Genomic DNA, 23,204 nt, shown 5'->3' with positions numbered 1-23,204 from the left:
AAATTGGCTGTTACCTGATAGCTATTTTGTATAATTTCTTTTCTCAAAAAGCTAATTGAAAAGGCTGCTTTGAGTAGCCTTTTGAATTTTAGCATTTTGGAGTTACAAAAAGCTTATTAACCAAACAACTAATAGTGATCAAATAAGCCAAAATTGGCTGATAGGCTGATTATTTACGAAACAGGGCCAGAATAAATAATAATGTATAGCTAGAGTTGAGTATAACTTATTTCTTATGTTACTATAATATGGTCAAGTTTCCTGATCCACTTTCAAACTTTTTCAGACACAATTTTCATGTGTCTAAAATTTAGTAGCAAGGGAACACAAAGATTTATTGACAATAGTCATGGGAGACTATTTCTGTATTGAGTATGCATGGGTTTTGGAGTTATGGTTGTCTTGCTTCATATTCCAAACATGTTCGTGCAAACTATAAATTTCTTTTAAGCTCAATAAATTGCTGCCTAAAAGTTTCTTTCCTGATAATCTCAATGACTTTATTTCAGAATTCTGTGAATGCACGCTATCAAACAATTCCATACCCTTGGTTGGTGTTCGGTGAAAAGGTGAAGGTCAATACTGTCTTCATACGCGATTCTACTGGAGTATCTGATTCAATTTTAATCCTTTTTGGGGGTAATCTTGGCAATGGTGCTACGGTAATACTCTTTCCCTAATCCGATTAATTTAATATACATCATTGTTAATGAACTGAATATTCTCCTATAACTTGCGATTCCACTGTCGTATAGGCTGGGCATTTGAAAATGTTGGATGGTTATCTAGAATTCTTCATGGATCCCAGTTTGGCCGAGTGTTACATGAACCTCAAAGAGCAGCTTGATGAGCTTGTGCAAAAGAAGGTATTGCTAAGAATCAAGAAATGCTTTTCCTTTCCTAAATATCTGATTATGATGTTTTACTTTGCTATGAGATCCCATTCTTCGTGAGGTTCTCAGCTACGAGAAATAATATTAACTAATAACTAAACATTATGATAGACATGATTGCTATCGATTGAAAGGCCTAATATGTTAAGATGCTATTTCTTGTGTATAAGTTGCAGTTAAATGAGTTTCACATTAGCTTTACTTACTCTCGTCTGAAATGAGGCAGCTCGAGGATCCTGGCAAGGACATGCACAAGGAAGGTAAATACCTCATGCTTGCAGTTCAGGAACTGGTGGCGGGGGATCAATGTGAAGGACGATTTGTGTTTGGGCGAGAGAGCAAGAAGCCTAAAGAGTCTAGTAACAATGACCGGTTTACAAAGGATGGGACAAACCCCAAAAGCTTATTGCAAACGCTTTTGATGAGAGCTGGGCACCACCCTCCAAAATATAAAACAAAGCATCTGAAGACAAATGAGTTCAGGGCACTGGTGGAGTTCAAGGGAATGCAGTTCGTGGGTAAACCAAAGAGAAACAAAGCTCTGGCCGAGAAGGATGCTGCAATCGAGGCATTGGCATGGTTAACTCACACTAGTGACAAGAAAGGTGAAGAAGACGACAATTCCCCACCCGACGTGACCGACAACATGCTGAAACTCCTCGGTAAGCGTCGGAGGTCAAAACGACGCTCAAGTTGACATGGTGGCTGTAGCTGAATGACTAATAAACCCGAACCCAAGTTGCAATCTGCCCAAATGTCTGAATCTTGATAGTCATATTTGGGCTCGTCAATAGAACAAGGCCACTTATTAATTTACACAGAAATATTTATAGGGTTATACCATTGTACAGGAATTCAGGAATGTAGAGGCATGTACCAACTTTTTTTATTGTTTCACATTATTTAGAGAGTAGGCGAATAGTTGGATCGATTGTTTCACATTACTTAGAGCCTAGGCGAATAGTTGGATCAATTCAATTGAGATTGCTATTTTGTGTCAGAATGGCACTAATTGGTATACTGTGAATTAGTGAATACCAAGATTGTAGTGTATGTGGTCTAATTTTATTGATTAGAGCAGAATAGCACTAATTGGTATACTGTGAACTAGTAAATACCAAGATTGTAGTGTATGTGGTCTAATTTTGTCGATTAGAGCAGCAAAAGTGATGAATATTTATTTCAAATAAAAACTTGTTCTGTTCGAAATCATGATTGTAAGTGTCACAATAATGTTCACATATACTCTGCATATATATTTTTGATCTCTATGAGCATAAGATAAAATGATCATTTTCTTCAAAAACAAGTACTCTCCTTAGTTCATTCACAAAAATTATGGTTGCTTTATTCAAATTACGAGTTGTTGACTTTTTATTTGCATATTCAAATTACGATTGGTGTATTATTTTTGGTTCCTAATTTACTGTCATTATTTTTAGTCAATAAAATATAGTTTACTTTACAAAATTTAAAGCATTGTTAAATATCTAAATATTAACTCAAATATTTTATAAATACCCACCCAATTCTAGAGAGTTTTGAATAATGCATAAACGTTTTCACAGTGTCTTTTTACGTTCTAATCTAGTTTGACATATACTTGCTTCTAGATTGAGAAATGTATCGAAATTTAATGACATGTGCCAATTAATTTATCACTCTAGAAATTTGTCCATGACTCTTTTCAACAGAATATAGCATGTTAAATTTTTAATCGCTCAAATGTTATAAAAATCACGATAATAATGGATAGATCCAAACCATTTGAATAGGCTCAAGCATAATGAATTTTCATATTTTTATTGAATTGGGTAATGAAGACCAAACAACACAATAAATTGAGAGGTTTAGGTTTGGATTGCTAGCAGAAGCAGTGACAATATGGTGTTGAACTCATGATTTTGCATTTGCCTCCTTTGTCGCACTCACTTTGAAAGCAACGTTGATTACAGTCATCGTCGTTACATGGTCCAATCGCATTGCCAAAACAACATTTGAGACACTTTTTTTTTTTTTTTTTTTTTTTTTAGAGCAAGATTTTTTTTAATAATATAATTCATAGCCTTTATTGAATTTAAAAGAGGCACATGGCCTTACAAACGCCATGAGTCCAAAAGTGACCCATGGCTCAAGATACAAGAGGCATTAAACCTTACAAACTCATAAGGGCTAATATCTAGCCTAATCAACTAAAGGGGCCAAAGCCCTAACAAAGTGATGGGCCATGCCCTAAAAGCCAAAGGCCCAACAGTGGGCTAAGAACCATAAGGCCCCAATGGGCTACAAGACAAAAGGCCAATGCCTTTTAATACAAATAGACCATTCAGCCGCAGCCCAATCATCAATTGAAACCCACCTTTGCATTCAAATCATACGGCCGATCCATTTCAGCCCATTATCTTATTCCTTTATTTTCGAATTAACTTCAGCTCAATCCAAATCAAGTCATACGGTCCACAAAATTTAATTCCAATCATTAAAATGTAACTTGGACCCTTTAATTTGGCGATTTATATCGTGGACCAGGATGCACAATGCATTGTGCACTCGTGTGAGCATAAATATAATATGTGCAGTCCATCTATCAGCTTAGACTTTTAGTTTAGATGGAGCACATGCTTTAATTTGATATCAAAGTCATGGTGGATTAATTTTATCAATCATTTTCTTTCCTTTTTGGGGAGAAAATATTTGATTGGATGGGAATTTTGTCATTTTCTTTCTCTTCAAATAAGAGAGAAAATGTGCTTTTTCGTGGGAGCGATGGTAAATGTGATGGAAGTGTTTTAATACTCTTTTTGAACATGACACTGCCTAATGTTTGATTTGGGTTCGTAATGGATGTTTGCCTGGCTATGTTTTCGATTGTTAAGTTGCTACTGTGGGTCACTAACCCACCGAATTTTGCAAAATTTGGTGTGGGGTTGGTCTAAGGCTCTAGGCCTTTGTTCTTGCAGGTAGAAATGTGCTCGAACAAGCAACGGCTAATTGAAACTCTTATAGATTAGCACAAACAAATATCATGATCAATCCACGAAGGTTTGGCACTTCTCCACCCTCTCTAGTTGTCCTTTCTAGAACTCCACTCTTAGGCTTCGATGGAATGTATATTCCGCTCCTCTCTAGACATACCCAGGATTCGTCACAAGGGGCTTTGAAGTACACCCTTCAGTCGCCTCAAGAACTCAGTAACGAAATGTGGAATATAAGTTGTTAAGGTACCTTTGATAGTCGAATGATCGGGAAAGAGTTTAGTTGTAGAAGCGAAAGGGAAGCCTTTCTCCTAACTCTCGGGTTACATTAAGAAAGGAAATAATGAATGAAAGGTGAGGAGAAATAATCCATAGGTGTAACCTCAATACTAAAATCTATAATTGAAGCATCTAAGGCTGTATTAATCGGGAATACATGACATAAGGAATTAGTTTATATACAAACCTCCCTTTAAGAAAGGAAGAACGAGGATCAACTGATACAGGTAGCTGATTAGGTATATAACCAAAGGCAGAGCAGAGGGATAAGTCGACCAGAGGAAGACTTACTTCATATTACCTAATAGGAAAAGAAGGGCTTCAATAGCTTTGGCTTTCTGGTGGTTTCAGGGTTTTTTTTTTCCCTAAAATTAAGTCCAATGAGATAAATTTTGGTACATTTGAGGAGGTTGGAGATTGAACCTGTTATGAACCCATAGTCAAAGGCTAATGCTGCTACTATATTGCAAGGTTATTGACATCCAATAGATGCAATAATCATCTCTTTCTATCACTGTAAATATTTTCAATGCTTCCTAAACCTATTGTGACTGGACAAACAAATAGTTTGTACTACATTGATTGTCTTATATTCAAAATATGAATACGTATATGGGATATTGAGATGTTGGTAAATACAAATATCTCTTATGAATATAACTAAACAAGGTTGCTTGTTTAAAGTAATGTTTATTTTTATTTTCTAATTATGTGTTTCATCATTTGGGGTTCTATAAATGATTACTAGTTACAGTTCGTAATATTTCTTTATTCCTTCACAGTAGTGAGATGTTTAACAAATGGCAAGCCCAACAATGATGGGCCAAGAATTATGATAAGGTCATGGAATTGTACAATGTCCAGAGGTTTAATCACCATGCTGTGCCACTGCCAACACCAAGGTCTGAAGATGAGGTGAGCAATCAATTTGTCATTGTGATCTTGGTAAGGAATACTCTCGCTCTAGATGAGTGTCTGATATAGTCTTGGGTCAAAGATACAAATCCCGGTCTCAAATGCTGCCCAACCTGCTCAAATTGATTTAAAATCAAAAGGTTATTAATAGAAAACCGACCAAAATCAACCGATGCTCACCCTTAGCTGTGGCCTAGTAATCAAGGTTATTGATGATTTTTTGACATTTTTCTGCATAAGGCCTATTTCACTATTTGTCTACACCTTAACTAAAATGATAGCTTACTAACCAATCATTTGCACTAAACAATATAGAAAGCCAAACAAGGTAGAAAACAAAATAAAATTGAGTGCAGTACTATTTAGAAACAGGAAATATGAAAGATTAGGCTACACAACCTATTAGCATAATAAGTCTGTCACAAGCTACATCAGATAAGAGACTTTGATTTGAAGTAAACAAAATATAGAAAGCCTTTACCATTAGCTTTAGGTAGCAGCATTAGGAGGAGGGTTAGCAGCTTTGGTGGCCTTGGTATGTGATTTTGGTTTACATTCTAGGAACTTCTGGCATTTTTCCTTGTGTGCTCGGAGCTTGTCCACGAATCCAACTCCAATTTACAAGTTACTACATTGGGCCTTAATAGTTGTTTTGCTGACGTTTGTAACCCATTTTAGGTCTGAAATCAAAGTATAGCTGAAAATGAAGAGATTAAACAAAAGTAAAATTTAAAACCGTTTTCCAGAAATACAAATTATTTTAGAATCATTAAAATAAAAAATCTTATTCCCAAAATATGAATCATTAAAGAACTAACTTTCATTACGTACTGGTAAATCAAAACTAGGTTTCTGTATAAAATCACCACGATCATGATCATCAAAGCAAAAATACCGAGGCCTAAGAAACGTACCCAACTCTATTTCCAAGACTTTATAACCTTAAGCTCTGATACCAACTTTAGCAGAGCCTAACTAATTCTATTGCCCAAAACAAAGATACCACCTAAGCTCTGATACCAACTGTAACACCCCTCTAGCGGAGCCTAACTAATTCTATAGCCCAAAACAAAGATCCACCTCAGCTCTGATACCAACTGATAGCCCAAAACAAAGATCCACCTCAGCTCTGATACCAACTGTTAGCCCAAAACAAAGATCCACCTCAGCTCTGATACCAACTGTAACACCCGTATAGCAGAGCCTAACTAATTCTATAGCCCAAAACAAAGATCCACCTAAGCTCTGATACAACTGTAACACACCTGATAAGTGCAATTTTTATACATTATTTTATTATATTTTATTTAATAATTTTTATTATATAGTTATACTTTTATGGCTAATTTTATTAATTATTACATTTTGTGTTTACTTTATATTTATCTAATAATTATAAATAAATAAATTAATATAATGGAGTTTGTGCTAGGTTAGTATTAATAAGTTAGACTAATTCTATTTGGAACACCTTCAATTCATGCTGAAAACACTTTTTCGTCTATTTTGGGACACCGACACCGATTCTCTCAGGCGGAACAGCTCACTCTCTTAGGCAGGCGAAACCCTCATTTCAGGTAGTTTTATACATTATGATCATCAGCTATACTATTGCTTTCAATTGCATTATAGCCTGGTCAAAGTCATAATTCACCCCAGCCATAACATATTTGACCAAGTATTAATCTGCCCATGAATGAAGCTCCTTAATTTTTTGATACAAATCAACATTACCTCCCTTCTTGAAAACGTTATTACCTTGACTGGAATTGAAATTTCCAACACTTAATTGCTTAGAGTTTGAACCCTTACTTTGATCTAAGAACACACTAAGGCTTTTCATTTTTTATTTGTATTTTTCAGCTACTTGGATAAAAAATGGCAAACAATCGTAGTATCAGCACACCTCTTGTGGCAAAATGCAGTACCTGTAATCAGAAGTTCGGATCAGTTGACGACCTTCGAGTTCACCAGCAATGATGCCAAAAATTTCAAGAAGCCAAACCAAAACGGATTAGCAAAGCTGAAAAAGCAACCAAAGCGAATTAGCAAAGTTGAAGTATACTTTTTAATAGCTATTTTTGCTTTGATATGTTATTTATACATTATATTTGTTTTGATCAATGATACAACCCTAAATTATACTTCACACATTGAGGGAATGATGCCTGAGCTGATAGTTAGACTGCACAATTATTCCCTCAACGTGTGCGGTTTTTTGGGTGACGCGAAGATTCGAATCCATGACCTTTTGCATTGCTCTGATACCAAATTAAAAGTCTAAGCTGATAGTTGGACTGCACAATTAGCTGCACATATTATATTTATGCTCACAAGCTTATATTTATGCTCACATGCGACATTTTGCATGGCTCTGATACCAAATTAAAGTGTGTGCTCAATCTCAACTAAAAGGATAAGCTGATAGTTGGACTGCACATATTATATCTATGCTCACAATTTTCGGTGTTTGGATGTACTCTGCAAAACTGTCTGTGTGTGTTTGGTTCATTTTCCGGTACTCTGCAAAACTGTCTGTGTGTGTTTGGTTCATTTTCCGGAAAATGAGTAGAAATGTATAATTATATATTTTTATTATTTTATTTAACATATAAAAATATATAAACTAATAATATTTATTAGAAATTATAAATATTTTTTTATTTTTTTTTACAAAATAACTTCGTACTAAGTCATTTTTTTTATTTTTTTTTACAAAATAACTTCGTACTAAGTCATTTTTCGTTTCCAGAAAATGACTTCCGAATTTTTTGTCCGGAAGTCCTTTTCCGGAAAAAATGAGCTCATTTTCCGTGGTCAACGGACAATGTTTTCCATTGACCACACTTTCCGGATGTTGCCAAACACCAAAAGCCCGAAAAATGATTTCCGAAAATCATTTTCCGGATTTTTTTTTCTCACTTTTTTTTATTTCCTGGTTTTTTTTTTCTCACTTTTTTTTAATGTGCAAATTGAAATAGAAACAAGTTATATGTAGACGACTGTCATCCATTATAAATAAACAATTGAATCTACTGTTACTTGACTATGTTACAATGTAGTATCCGTGAACCTGACCTCTCACTTGGGAGAGCCACAACTATGCCGTTTGACCACAAGGCCTTTGGCAGTAACTAGTTACTTAGTCACAAATAATTACCTGGTGCAAAGAATTTTTTTTATTGAAATAACATGATAGCCAAAATTTGCACAATACAAATGCTTTTAAACACTTTATGTAATACTCATAATTCTTCATTGCGATAAAAGTTAATCTACTTGTCGCAACTCATTTAATTTGTTTAGGTTGAAGTTAAAGGAATGGAGACTGAACTACATATAGAAATAACAAACTGACTGTTACGGAAATAGGAGTATTATTCAATGAAAAATGGAATAGGCGAGGAATAAAACATGAACTGTATTCTATTTTTTGGTTCATTGAAGGAATAAAGTATAAGAATGTTATTATACTGTTTGGTTGGTTTAAGGATTATAAAGAAACATGTGTTTAAAAGACATAAATCTCATATATAACAATAATAATGATATTATTATTATTATTACATAATATTTTTAAAATAATATTATTCAAACAACTACAATATTATAAAAAAATCATGATGTGTAAGTTATCAAACAAAACATTCATATAAATAAAAAATAAAAATAATAAAGAACATTCAATAATATTCAAAAAAATAATAACATCAGTTATTTTTTTTTTTTTTTGTATCGGCATGCATGACTCATTATAAATTAATAATTATTCATTGAAATATATGACTTTGCTCATTCTAAAATAATCTAAATTATTGAGTTTGACTCATTATGAATAATCAAATTTTTTGTATTCATAGCGATTCAGGTCTGATTAAACTGAAACATTGAACTTAAAATTAACAGTTTTGAATTGGAACCGAACCGTAGTAATCGATAAATTTGAAAAAAAAAGTTATCAAGTTTAACCCCGGAGGTTTAAGGACATTCTTCAGTTTTCAGGACAGAACTCTCACAAAGCAAAAACCCCGCCATGAGAGAATAAGAAATGCATTCCAGGATAGGGTTTCTCTTGGGATGCACCAGAAGATCTTCACATTCACTTCTCAGCTATTTTCTTGTACCCTGCGGCCCACGAAGTCCGAATAGTCGGTTCACATATCTGCCGGCGTGCTTTACTTTCTAGCGGCAATGTGAACTTATGCAGGTCCCAGTGGAGGGTATTCTGGCTGGGGGAACGCCGCTTTTGTGGCTACGCCGTTGAGCAGTTTTCTGATGACGAATACGAATGCGATTACGAGTCCCATCCGGTAATTTTCAATTTATCATACTTTAGCTCTTTTGCCTTTTCCCCAATTTTCCCATCCTCTGTTTTATTAGTTGAAAAATAAGATTTTATTTTTATTTTTAAAAATAAGCTTGAAAGTTGAATCTTGAAATTGTTGGAAAATAGTCTTCTGCTACAGCATTTGAAGGAATGACATCTATGCAAAGGAATGACATTAAGTTTTATTTTTGAATATTCAATTATTGAGTTTAAGGAATGAATTGGGTGATGTTGTTTGGCAAAAAAATGTTTTTTTTTTAATTGTAAATTTAGATAGTGAGACTCATTACCTAACACATGAATGGAGTTAACGATTATGTTTACATTAATACTTGATGAAACAATGTAAAAACTTATTATTGTTTAGACTTGGATAGATTTAAACTATGAAGGCAAGTGATTCTAAAAGCAAGAATTAATTGTAGGCATCATCATCAGTTGCCAACATTGACGAGTGGAAATGGAAACTTAGCTTACTATCGCGCAGAGAGGAACAAGAAGTTGTATCTAGAGATAAAAGGGATAGAAGAGACTATGAGCAAATATCTAACCTCGCCAAAAGGATGGGCCTATACAGGTATGCTTCTATATTGTGTTGCTTCTCGTTATCGTCATGTCAATTCTGGAGAACCTTACTCACTTCGTCTCCTTTTCCCAGTGAAATTTATGGGAAAGTAGTGGTTATAAGCAAGGTTCCTCTTCCGAACTACAGACCAGATCTTGATGATAAGCGGCCTCAAAGGGAGGTAAATTTCACTCCTACGTGATACATTAACTTTCACTTGATTTTGCCACGGTTTCATCTCACATTGATGAGATTTTATTAAAAGAAGAAATACATAAATTAAGGCAAATGGAAATGTCATTGTCTGATCCATCCTACATTCCTACTAAGATTTCAAATTATTCAATGACAATTCCCTTCGACCTGGAATATGCACACTGTTAAAGTTTTCATACTATTATTCTTTCAGATTTAAAGATATAGCTCTTTGTGTTAAAATGAAATAAACCAAATAACACAACCTACTACCCAATTATTCCCCTTATCAGCTTCATCATCAAGACAAACCTACTGCAATATTACCAACAAATTCACAGAAATCAGCAGATAATGCTGCCATCTACCCAGACCAACAGCAACCTATAAACTTCCACACCAAAATGAAATGCAGTTATAAAACAACCAATAATTCCAGCTGCAAAACTGCAGCAGCCTGCTGCAAAAAACTTTAGAACAATGCAATAAGGTTTCTTGGAGGGATTTCTTCCCCCCTTAGCAAGCTGAGATCTAGTTGCCACTAAAGGTCGCCATTGCTGTTGCCTGAGGAGAACCTAGCCGCTGCTGCTAGAGCTATTCTGCTGGAGCTATTCTGCTGTGCTGAAAGTGAGAGAGAGAGAGATGAAGACAGGAAGCAGTAACAGCATGATGGAACGGGATCATGAAGATGAGAAGAACGACACAATTTTCTGCCGGAAAACTTGTCGGAAATGGCCTGCCGGCGAAGTTGACCGGAGTTGACTGTTGACCGGCATTGACTGGCCGTTGACCGGCGAGTTGACTGGCAGAGATGAAGGATCTGAAAACACTGCTAGGTGCGTCTCCTCGAGACGAACCCAATGGAGGAAACGGCACCTTGATCGGAGACAGGAGGAGAGAGATATAGCCGGAAAACAGTCTGCAACTTCCGGTGCGGTGGCGTGTGGAGGCGCGTGCGGAGGAGGATGGCGACCGGATTTCAGGCGAAGCCTCACGACGAGGGTCCGAGTAAGGCTGTGGTGGTAGTTTCTTCACACACTAGCTAGAATTGCGTCGGAATGAAGTGGGCAGCCATGTATCGCCGGAAAAATGGTGTTTTTTTTTTTTTTTTCAGAAATAGAAAGAAAGAAAATAGCCTAGAATCTTAGGCTCTGATACCATGTTGAATTTGGAAGAATCAAGGTCTGGCGGGTGGAGAATAACACCACCCGCCAGTTAGGAAGAAACTAAATGAATAACCAAGGATGGAGAAATGGTTATAATTCTTATATTTCTGTATCTTCGTCTTCATAGACTTATACATATTTATATAGGAGAGAGGGAGAGACAAGACTCCACTACCATAATATTATATATTAGGTAATGATCCACTACCTAATAATACTCCTTAAATCATTCCACTATCTCAAACACTATACTAATGGAAACATTCCTGATTTTGCTTTATGATGTTTCAACAACAAACAATTTCTAATTGACTGCAGTCAAATTACTCCAAATTATTGGGATAATAGTATAGCATTCTAATGTTGATTAAGTGCAACTTTCCCCTTCAACCTATGTAGATCTACATCCAGATCCTATCTTCTCAACATGGTGATTGAAGCCTAGTATGTTTGTGGAATCTTTTGCAGAAGATATGTAGAATGTAGATACACACCACAAAATTGCTCAATTAGAATAGGTTCAGGAATCTCTTTGGGCATTTACCTTATAACAGTTGCCTTACAAGCAATATTTACCTTTCCTTTTTGGTTTCAATTGATGATTTACGTTTTTCTCATTCAATCCTTTTACTTGGGAATGTTTGTCCTGATGGAATGCAGGAGTCACCTGAAGGCCACAAAATGATAGGTTTTCGGAAATCTCTTCCATCATTTAAGGAAAAAGAAAGGTTGCTTCAAGCAATTGCTTGCAATCAGGTTTGATTACAGGACTGACACTATTTTCTCTGAGTCAGTGCATGTTTGGTGCTTACTTTTTATTGAATATTCTTGCTGTCCCAATGCTAGTGTTATTCCTACAGTTGATTTGATAGTTGCTTTGACAGGAAGTTCTAAAGCTTTTTATTTCCCTTTGTAATAGCTAATGTTTGGAACAGAAAAGGTCTAGAACTACTACTCCCCCCTGTCCTACAAAAAATCTCCCCTAGGAAGGCAGGAATATGGATTTAGGAAAACTGTAGTTAATGCACTGTTAAGTGTTAACCATTAATTACAGTGTTTACTTTCATTCTTGTCTTCCATAATTGCAGTGTTCACACTTCCCATTAATCCATCATTGATTTCAATCTAAGGAAAGGGGCACTGTAGGAATTTAATGTAGGAAAACTTTTGAAATTATTAAGAGGAAATTTTTTATGGAATTAAGGGAAGGAGCAGATAGAGTACTAATTTGTTGACTTTCTCTGAAGTTAAGGAGTCTTCCACCTTAAAGCTGATGAGAAAATGTTCTAGTTGTTCGTGCATTTGAAGAAGTGCATGATTGCACTTATGCACTGAAAAGGCTTATAAGATTCTATTATCTTGATTTTGAGCTTTTTTGTAATTTGAGGAGAAAATGTGAGCACATTCTATAACTGAAAGGACACTGAAGAATTAGCTTAGGGCCCTGAACTTTTCGTTTTGCTATAGTTTATATATTGTTGAAGAAAATTATTGTTAAACACAACAAAGGCCAGGTTTCTAAGTTCGTTGTGCATGTTGTTAATATGAAGAAGGAAAAGGGTGAATGTATTTTGAAATTTGTATTTGCAAAATTTGTTTACTTATTCAAAATTGTAATGGTGATTAGATTCTATTGTCTCACTCTCCAAAATCCATCTGGATATTCAATATTGTAACAGTGAATAGATTACATTTCCTTGATTTTCAAAATCTATTTGCATATTAAGATATCCTACTTTATCTGTATTAAAACAGGTTGTGGTAATTTCTGGTGAGACTGGATGTGGTAAGACTACCCAACTCTCTCAGTACATTTTGGAATCTGAAATTGAATCTGGTCGTGGTGCATTCTGTAGCATAATTTGCACGCAGCCTCGAAGAATATCTGCAATGGCTGTTGGAGAAAGAGTGGCTACAGAGAGGGGTGAACCTCTTGGAGAATCTGTATGCTACTTTCCCTTTTATTTGTTTATTTATTTATCATTTTATGTTTCTACTCCAATTTTGTTGAGCAGTAGTTCTCTTTTTGTGAAGCATAGGTCTTTTGAATTTCAGATCTTTTTTAGTTGGCTTATTATCTCCAATTTGAAAATTTCTTTATTTAGTTGCTGTCCTTCACATAAAATTTTTGATAGGTTGGTTATAAAGTGCGATTGGAGGGGATGAAAGGAAAAAATACACATCTTCTCTTTTGTACAAGTGGTATTTTGCTACGGCGGCTATTGAGTGATCGCAATCTTGATGGTATTACCCATGTCTTTGTTGATGAGATTCATGAGCGAGGCATGAATGAAGGTAATGAGTTAACATATCTGGTTTACTCTTTCTCAAGTAAAAGAGTATTCAATTTGATTTTGTTGTGCGGTTTCTTCTCTTTTCTCATTGCAAACTTCTTACTGATTGTGCTAAAGGATCTTCTTCCAAGACGGCGAGATTTGAGACTGATTTTAATGAGTGCTACTCTTAATGCTGATTTATTTTCCGGTTATTTTGGAGGAGCACCAACGATTCACATTCCAGTAAGTTTTTGTTCTGTCTTAAGTTCTTAGTTGCCAACTATTCTTATAATAAACAAAATAAATATAAAGGGAGGATTTTTTTTTTTTTTAAATTTTAATTTTTTTTTATGTGTGTGTGTGTGTGTTTATTAAGTATTACAATGGGCTACTATTTACAAGTGAACTCTCTAACATACATACATAAAACATGATGTGGGACATGTTAATAGTAAAGAAAGTTTCTGAAACGCAGGGCCGGATTTTGGGCTGTGCAAGCAGCCCAATAGCACAGGGCCCCAAAATTTTGGGGGCCCCTAATCCAGCCCAATAGTTATAGTATATATATTTGTGATTAATTTGGACCAGAATTAGGTTTTCCTCTAATCTAAATTCTACACCGCAACATTCTCGTTCAGTCCCTCCGTATTTCTGCATCTGTCTGTTTCTTCGAGGGCGAGGCGAGGAGCTGCGGAAGGCCAGAAGCGACTGGCGTCTTGTGAGGCTTAGATAAGTTCGATAATACTTTTCTTTTTTAGAACACTATAGGGCAGATATTTGAACTTCTGAAATGGAACAAAGTTGTCTCCTTTAAAAATTCTGTCTTTTATCTTCATGTTTTCTTTGAATTTCATGTCTGTTACCGTACCATTGTTAAGATGTTATGTTATTGTAGTTGGAAGTATATGAAAATGGTTATCTTACATGTATAAGATGTTATTTTACTGCGGTTAGAACTTAGAAATAGATTAAACCTGATATTTTTGTATTATTTTTCATAAAGATATAATTTGCAGTCAAAATTGGTAAACAAGGAGTTCCTTTTTGAAGTAATGTTGCCTTACCCAAAATCCCTTTAGTTAAGGTTTACTTGGTTTCTTTCTATTTAAGCAAAGGAGTTGTAAAAGTACTGAAGGTCGAGAGGTCGAGAGGTCTGAAAGTGTATTATAAGGGGCTATCAAACATGTTTTCCTATACCTGTGTTGAAGCACAAGATGGAGAGCAAAAGGTGAATCTCTTTCTTGGTAATAGCTGTTTAAAGGATTATTTCATTTATAATCTTGTTCACAACTGACTGTAATGAAAATTCATATGCATCATTAGAATGACATCTCTTTTTTAAATAAAAGATCTCTAGTTTGCTTTATGTTAGATTTTTTTTATAATAAATAAAGTTCGAATTTGTTTTAGTTTTTTGCATTTTTCTCTTAGTAATTTTCCTTCAATTCACAATTTATTTATACTTTGATAGGGCCTCATTTATTTACCAGCACGGGGCCACTCAAATCAAAAAACCGGCCCTGCTGAAACGCTATGCTCTTTATTATCTTTGTAATCCAGTGGCTTAGTACACACATATATACATATTTACAAGTGTTATAATCTAAGATTGGATCAATGTCACTCAATTGGGCTATAATGCACATGAGCCAAACCACACTAAAAGATGGAATCCGACCAATTAGCTCGTCTAACCCATGACCTTATAAACCCATATATTCTCTCTTATTTTATCAATTTGGGACTCTTAACACTCCCCCTCAAGTGGATAACCGGGCCATTTTGAATCTAACCGGTTGAAAACTTGAAATTGGACCGGACCCTCCCCTGAAACGAAAGCTTTGGACGCCACTGATCTGTGATCCAAGTTTTTTTTGTTTTTGTTTCTTTTTTTTTTTTTTAATAATAATTTACTCCAATAAGACCTCCAGCTTTTCTATGCATGCACAAATTCAATGCATCAATACTTCTGGATAGTGTTTTGTGCTTTTCTTCTCCTTATTTTTTGTTATTTAATTTAATTAAAGGGCGTACAATGTAGAGCCCTCTGGCAAACTGAGCATATATGAATGGTTTTGGCTAATGGGGCATGTAACAATTGTAGGGCTTCACATACCCTGTAAGAGCTCATTTTCTTGAAGATGTACTGGAAACGACAGGATATAAGGCTGTCTTGTGTCATATATGTCGAAAGGAGAGACCAGGTGCTGTGTTAGTATTTATGACTGGTTGGGAAGATATTAGCTGTTTGAGGGATCAACTTAAAGCTCATCCCCTCTTGGGTGACCCCAACAGAGTATTGGTGCTTACATGCCATGGTTCAATGGCAACTTCAGAGCAGGTAAAACTGCCCCTCTTTTCTTCTTTTGTTAGATTTTAGTTTTATACGTAGTAGTTTTTTTTCTCATCACTGTGAAGAGAATATTTCCATTATCTTGACAGGTTAGATTTCCAGGTGCTGTGTTAGTATTTATGGCTTTCATATTTTTTTTAGAACTAGTATTGTTGCTATTATTATGTTCTTGACAATTGGAAACCTAAAAAATTTGAACTGCCTTATTTGACAACTGAAGTTGATTTTAACAATGCTCCAATCATTTCATGGTATATTTCATTCCATTTTTTTTTCAGAGACTTTATGTTTCTGATGATGTCTGCCTCCAGTTTCAGATTACTACTTATCTATTGGGGAGCCACATATTATGGCCTCCTTGGACTGTGAAAGATGTTCCACTCTGAAAACAATCTTGTTATCGCTTCTACTCATTCCCCCAAAATGGGATCCTGCTGCATTCTCTAATTGCTCCCAAATATTAACTGTCTGCAACTGTGCATCAATTTAAGGGGCTTTATATTCAACCAACAACTTCTTCGCTCTCATATACTATAGAGCATTTTGCTTGGAAAGATAATAGTCCATACTATCATCTCTAGGAATCTAGTCCATTCCATTGGTTAAGATCAAGCAATGGTTATTAATAAAGCCCTACAATTTATATTACATAAAAGAAATGAATTCAGGACACTAATTCAATATATCCTATTAATGGACAAACTTGGGTTTTTCTACCCAATACAATGTTAGTTCAGAATCATAGGATGCTTTGCTATCAGATAGGAAAGGCATGCAGAACAAGACAAACTTCTAATTGCAGATAATATTAGTTTAGGATCATAGGATCCTTTTCTACAAGATAGGAAAGGGATGTAGAACAAGACATACTTCTAAGTAACTGGCCTTGTTGTCTTCATCTTCATCATCTTCTCTTCTTCTATGGAGCATTCCAAGCCAATTAGCATTTAGAGATAATTCTAAGCTTTCTGCTTGATGTCTTGCTAGGATTCGGTTGACTTTGTTATTAGATTCTTGCAAACTGTTGATTGTTTTTCTAATCCCTTCACTCTATATTTATAGTTTTCTGTTGAATGATTATTTTGCTTATTTGTATTTTTAGCTGATAAATGGACTGGTTTTATTGCTCGTATTCATTTTCAGCAATTGAGAGAATAAGATGGGAAAAGGAGATAGTTAAGTTGTGAGATTTGGTATTGTGGTCCTAAAGATTTGACTTCAATCCTATGTAATCCTTTAAATTTGGCCTAATCCATTTTATGGAATTCTTTACTTGTAGTGACAGCTTTTTATGTTTTCTGTTGACATTGCCATTTTTTAAATTCAGGTATTTTATCATAGTCCATGGGATCTAAGTGCATCTCATTTTTTTCTATTCTCTGTACCTTTATGCACAAGTCACAGATCCCTTAAACGGTGAAATTTATTTCCTTGTTAGTTGGTTTATGATTTTAGTTTTTACCAACATAACTCAAATTTGAGGAGCCACTTCAAAGTGTTTGTAAAATAATACTTGATGCAAATATAGCCTATGACTTGTGTGCATTTCATGTTCATCTTTCCTTCTGTTAGAGATAAGAACAAGGACGTAATTTTATTGACTGGAAATTAAAAAAAAAGAAGAGAAACAGGAAGTCACAAGACTTTCCCCAACAAGAGTTTTAGGCTCTTGCCCAGCTTCTAAAGCTTAAAGACTAAGGATAAAGATTGGATGATTTACTCTCATCTAGAGGTTCTAATTTATAGTGCTAGGAAATAAATAATTATGGAAAAGGAGATATTGTTGATATGATTGTGCCTTTGATTTTATTCTTGTCAAATCCCTTGCGTTAAGCCTTTCCTTATGTATTCTGATTTGCCTGATTCTGGGTGTGTATCACCTTCTTCGTCTCTCTCTCTCTCTTTAATATATTTTATACACAAGTTGCAGATCCATTAAAACACTGTAACTTATTCCCTTGTGATTTTTTTACCAACAGAAACTCATATTTGAGAGGCCACCTCAAAATGTTCGGAAAATTGTACTTGCTACAAATATGGCTGAGGCGAGTATTACTATTAATGATGTAGTGTTCGTAGTCGATTGTGGAAAAGCAAAGGAGACAACTTATGATGCACTCAATAATACACCTTGTTTGCTACCTTCGTGGATATCACAAGCCTCTGCTAGACAGGTAATTATTTTCTCCACTTGTGCTTTACTGTAATGAGAAAGTTACTACTCTGTTTGTAGTATCACCTTATTGATAATAACTTACTTTACATCACCCTTTGTTGCCCATCAAATGTAAAAATGAAAGGGTTCTAAATGATTGCCTTGCTATAGCAGAATGACTTGGTCTTAAGCTGTACTTTGTTCTCAAAAAATTTGCTTTACTTTTACATTTGACAGCCTACAACTTGCCCTTTGTTCTCTTTTTGTTTCTTTATTTACCAATAAAAAAGGGAAAAAGACTAGTATTATGTCAATGTATTTGCTGGTGTTGATATAGAAATATTAAAGCATGCTTTTGGGCAACAATGTTATTGCCGTGCAGCTTGTGCTGCAGTGTTTTTCAGGATTTGTTAACTTTTGTAAACATTGTCAAATAAAAATCCCATTGAATAGGTGAAGCATTTTAATAGGTTTGCATACCCACACTATTTTCAGGCCTAACATCATCTATGCTTATCCAAAGAAACCATTTCTTGGTTTGTTTTTATTTTTAATGACATGGAGCATCTGAACCTTAATCTTGACTAAGTTCTATGGGTATATGCCAACTATCTAACTATCCAAGTGCCCCCTCAACATACACCAGGCAAAATAACCATCTTTTATTATGATTTTCAGAGAAGGGGTAGGGCTGGTCGTGTGCAGTCAGGCGAGTGCTACAACTTGTACCCACAATGTGTTTATGAAGCTTTTGCAGAGTATCAATTACCTGAACTTCTAAGAACTCCTCTCAATTCTCTTTGCCTGCAAATAAAGAGTTTGCAAGTTGGAAGTATTGCAGAATTTCTCTCTGCAGCTCTTCAACCACCAGAACCATTGGCTGTAAGTAGTTACTCTTCTTTATGTCGTGTGAAATGTTTCAAATGTTACTAGAGATCCATGCTATATGTGAAATATTCTTATTTGGAAATTTTAATGTTCAAATGTTAAATATTATGTGCTAATAGTTTTTATATTCTTGTCTTCAACTTAAAATTTGGGATGATGAAGAATATGGCCATGAGCGAGGGAGGACCTGTCTCACCATAAATAGTGGGATAGGTCCTCTTGTAAAAAGTGATGACTGATCTCAGCCGTCTATTAGGGTTTATCAATGGTTGAGGGTTTTAATAAAAAAACACGGGTCAAAATTTTGTAATTATTGAAAACTTTTAAGAGCTAGGTTCATTTTATAATTATTACAAATTTGAAAGTTTAGTAATGGTAAGATCCTAGCCTTTGATTTTTCAAGATGGAGGGTGTGGATGTGTCCACACTTTTTATAGGGGAGGTAATACAAAATTTTGTTTATTTCAACCGTTAGATCTACTAGATCAATGGTTTGGATATATCCTTACGTTCTCACTTGGGACATGGTTCTAAACCTGATTAAGGACCTGTACATATATATATATATATGTATGTATATGTATGTATATACATACATATGTATGTATGTATATATATATATATATATATATATATATACATATGTATGTATATACATACATACATATGTACATATGTATGTATATGTATACATATACATACATATGTATGTATGTATATACATACATATGTATATATATATGTATATATATATATATATATATATATATATATATATATATATATATATATACATATGTATGTATATACATACATACATATGTACATATGTATGTATATGTATACATATATACATATGTATGTATGTATATACATACATATATATATAATATATATATATATATATTATATATATATATATATATATATATATATAATATGTATATATATATAGATTTTGGTTCAAATGCGGCCGTGCTCTCCCGTGCGGTCGTGCGGTCACACACCACTCAATATTACAAAATACACCACTCAATGTTAAGAAACACACCACAATGAAACACACCATAATGTTAAGAAACACACCACAGTGCATATTTGTGTGGTGTGTTTCTTAACATTGAGTGGTGTATTTCGTAACATTGAGTGGTGTGAACCGCACGGGAGAGCACGGCCACACCTGAACATGACCCTATATATATATATGTATGTATGTATATATATATATATATGTATATGTATATATATATATATAGGGTAGGGTTCCAATAATGAGATCACTTGTTTAGTTAAGATCGTGAGATCAGATCTTGTGCATCCATGTAATATTTTTTAATGGTCTAGATTGATTGACATAAACACACACTTCGTTTGCACACATTTTTAGATCAAACCTTGTACATCAATCACCGTTCGCACACATTTAATCACTGTCCACACATACTTAATCATCATTCGCACACATTTTATTACCGTTCGCGCACACTTCAACTAGCATCTTAAATCAATCTAGACCATTAAATTATTAAATGGATGCACAAGATCTGATCTCACAATCTTACCTAAACAAGTGATCTCATATGATCTTAACTATATATATATATATATATATAGTAGAGTTCAGGTGTGGTCGCGCCTTAACGTGCGGTCAGTGCCGGTGCACCACTAGGTATGCATATATACACCACCCAATGTTAAAAAATTGCACAACACAAATATGTACCATTAGGTACGCATCACCAAAAAATACACCACTAGGTATACAAATATACAGGGCCGGACTTTTGATTTACGTGGCCCTGTGCTGATAAATAAGTGGGGCCCTATCAAAGTATAAATAAACCGCGAACCGAAGAAAAATTACAAAAGAGAAAAATGCAAAAAAATTGAAACAAATTCAAACTTTTTTTGTTATGAACAAAAACTGAATAAAAATTGATTAAGTCATGAATAACAGTTACATATCTACCTAAAATGTGAGTAGCAATGAAATGGAACATTTGATCAATTGACAAGCACCCTGCTCCAGGAGCGAAAAATTTACTAAAATCATAAATTATTCACATGTTAAATAAGTTTCTGACTTTCAAAACCTATTTCTGACCTTATCCCTTGTTGTGGTATCAGACATCTGCTGTGTCCTTGTTCTTCCCATAGCTTCATGTTGTTGTTGGTCCACAATATCATCATTAATAATGGATTTTGCTTTCCTGGCAAGTGCACCCCAAAATCCTTGTTTGGGTTCATTAAAGCTTTTCGTTGAAGTATATCCATAGTTGGATGAATCCTACATACATACATACAAACAATCTGGCTGAAGTGGAAACATATTTTTCCAAAAATAAGCAAATCAGAGCAAGTGAACAATTGAAATAAACATCCATATCCAATTTCACAAGCTGAAAATCTTATTTGGCTTCAGCTATGCTGGAGAATTCTATATTTCAAATCTATCAATCTAGTTCTAAAAAGAATGAAAAAGCCTTGATTGCTCCGAACATTCAAATTTTCGCTTGTCACATGGACATTATAAAGTCAATAAACCACACAAGATATTGAGCAATTAAGCAAAATCAGTTAATCAGCAAGCAAGACAAGGCAAACAACAAAAAGGATTGAAACAACCTGACCGAAATTCGAAAATCGCAATCGAAATCTCAAATCTGGAAAGTGAAAAGCCGCTCCGCTGCTCCTGCAGTCTTGCTCGCCGGTTGGCCGCGGTCGCAATTATTATGACCAAGTTTTTCTTGCTTAATCATCCGCATTTCCTAGCCGATAAATTCCCTCAACTGCTGTGTTTTCTCTGTAGCTGTTTCCTCTACTGTTTTTTATGTTGAGACCAAGCAGACGCTGTGTGGATCTGGTAGATTTCTCAAATAGGAAAAGCGGTTTGCGACGGTTGGTGAAGATGACTGGAGAGAAACCAAGGTTGCTAAAACTTCCACAGCCGCAATGCTGAAATCTAATGCCAAGCCAGTCTCTGAATCTGACAAGCAAATACTCAGCTTCTCCTCGTTTTGGAAGGGAAATGATTCCCTGGCTATCCGCCTCTAAACTTGAGTTGATTTTTAAATTGGGTTAAGATTTGATCTGCTTATGGCTTTTTTGGAAATTAAAAACTGTTTCTTCCTTGCATGGGTTTTCAGTTTTGAGTTTTAAAATCCAAGCACAATCTTGTATGTGCTAAAACCATGTCTTTTCACACCATCTTCCACAACAGAATCTTGGTTTGTAAGGATACCAGTTTAATTAAATTTTTGACTTTCTTTGAAATTGTGCTTTTTGATGAGGTAATTTAGTTCTGTCCTTTTCATGGTATGACTGCACATATTGTCAAAGACATTATCTTGATTTTGTGCTGGTTATGTAGTGCAATAAAGGGCTTTTTCTTTAGATAAATAAATGAGGTCTGCAAATCTATAATTAGAATTGAAGTGGTGTTAATATTTTGGCAGTTTCCATCTGGTATTCTCCAATACAACTTATCCAAAGTTAGGGAGGTGCAGGAGAACAGATGGGAAGAAATGGTGGGACTCGAGAAATGTAGTTGCCGACCAAAAATACTAACAAAAGCGGTCATCGTTTAAGAAAACCTAATGCCGGCTACTTTCTCCGCATTAGTAGTTGTAGTATCTAGAGGCAGTGTTTCCGACAGTATTGGCTTCTCAAATAAGAACAGTTTGCAGCCATTTGCAACCAATCTTTCTCCACCATCTCATCTTTATTGGTATATCTTAAATCATAACAGCTTTGTTGGGCATGATAGATTTCGGCGGGGTCTTTCGCTTCTGCATCATCTTCTTCGCCGTCGGGATCAGTTCAGGAAGGCCCTGTGGCCAGGTTCAATTCGGTTCGCCATCATTTCTCTCAAGCAATTGAGAGGAAGGAGAGGGCTAATTAAAGGCTGAGAAAAAACCCCTCATTTAAACGTTCAATATACCGCAATTTAGACGGAGGACCAAAAGTGGCACCGTCACAATAAGAGTGGCCAAAATGTGGCAAATTTTTTTATGACGGACTAAAAGTGTCCAACCCCTAATAAGTATAGACCAAATTAAAAAAGTAATTAACTCAGATAATTATATTATTATTAAAATAAACATAGAAAAATAAAGAAGAAATAATTTAAAAAATAAATATAATGTCAAGTATTATATAATAAAAATGCATATTACATGTTAATGGTGTAGAAAAGATATCTAATAGTAGAACTTAAT

General features: G+C 34.9%; 2 protein-coding genes across 2 annotated transcripts in view; both read left to right on the top strand.

Moving 5' to 3' along the window:
* Positions 1 to 2,102, top strand: part of LOC116006473 (DExH-box ATP-dependent RNA helicase DExH3-like) — a 6,363-nt gene extending 4,261 nt beyond the window's left edge. Inside the window, exons 7-9 of the mRNA XM_031246859.1 lie at positions 510 to 662; positions 756 to 866; positions 1,120 to 2,102. Coding sequence (XP_031102719.1) covers positions 510 to 662; positions 756 to 866; positions 1,120 to 1,590 — 735 coding nt within the window. The 3' untranslated portion in view covers positions 1,591 to 2,102. The remainder of the gene's footprint in view (positions 1 to 509; positions 663 to 755; positions 867 to 1,119) is intronic.
* A 2,888-nt stretch (positions 2,103 to 4,990) lies between these two features.
* On the top strand, positions 4,991 to 19,112 carry LOC116005713 (DExH-box ATP-dependent RNA helicase DExH3-like). Its single transcript, XM_031245953.1, has 12 exons — positions 4,991 to 5,049; positions 6,926 to 7,121; positions 9,127 to 9,372; positions 9,815 to 9,966; positions 10,048 to 10,135; positions 11,829 to 12,071; positions 13,071 to 13,259; positions 13,451 to 13,610; positions 13,704 to 13,834; positions 15,696 to 15,932; positions 17,924 to 18,118; positions 18,778 to 19,112. Exons 1-12 carry the CDS (start codon positions 4,991 to 4,993, stop codon positions 19,030 to 19,032), a joined length of 2,151 nt encoding a protein of 716 aa, XP_031101813.1. The 3' UTR covers positions 19,033 to 19,112.
* The last annotated feature ends 4,092 nt before the right edge of the window (positions 19,113 to 23,204 follow it).

Source organism: Ipomoea triloba, chromosome 15, assembly GCF_003576645.1.
Source record: "Ipomoea triloba cultivar NCNSP0323 chromosome 15, ASM357664v1".
NCBI classification, from domain to species: domain Eukaryota; kingdom Viridiplantae; phylum Streptophyta; class Magnoliopsida; order Solanales; family Convolvulaceae; genus Ipomoea; species Ipomoea triloba.
The sequence above is the reverse complement of the archived record's forward strand: the minus strand, read 5'-3'. Positions and strand labels throughout refer to the sequence as shown.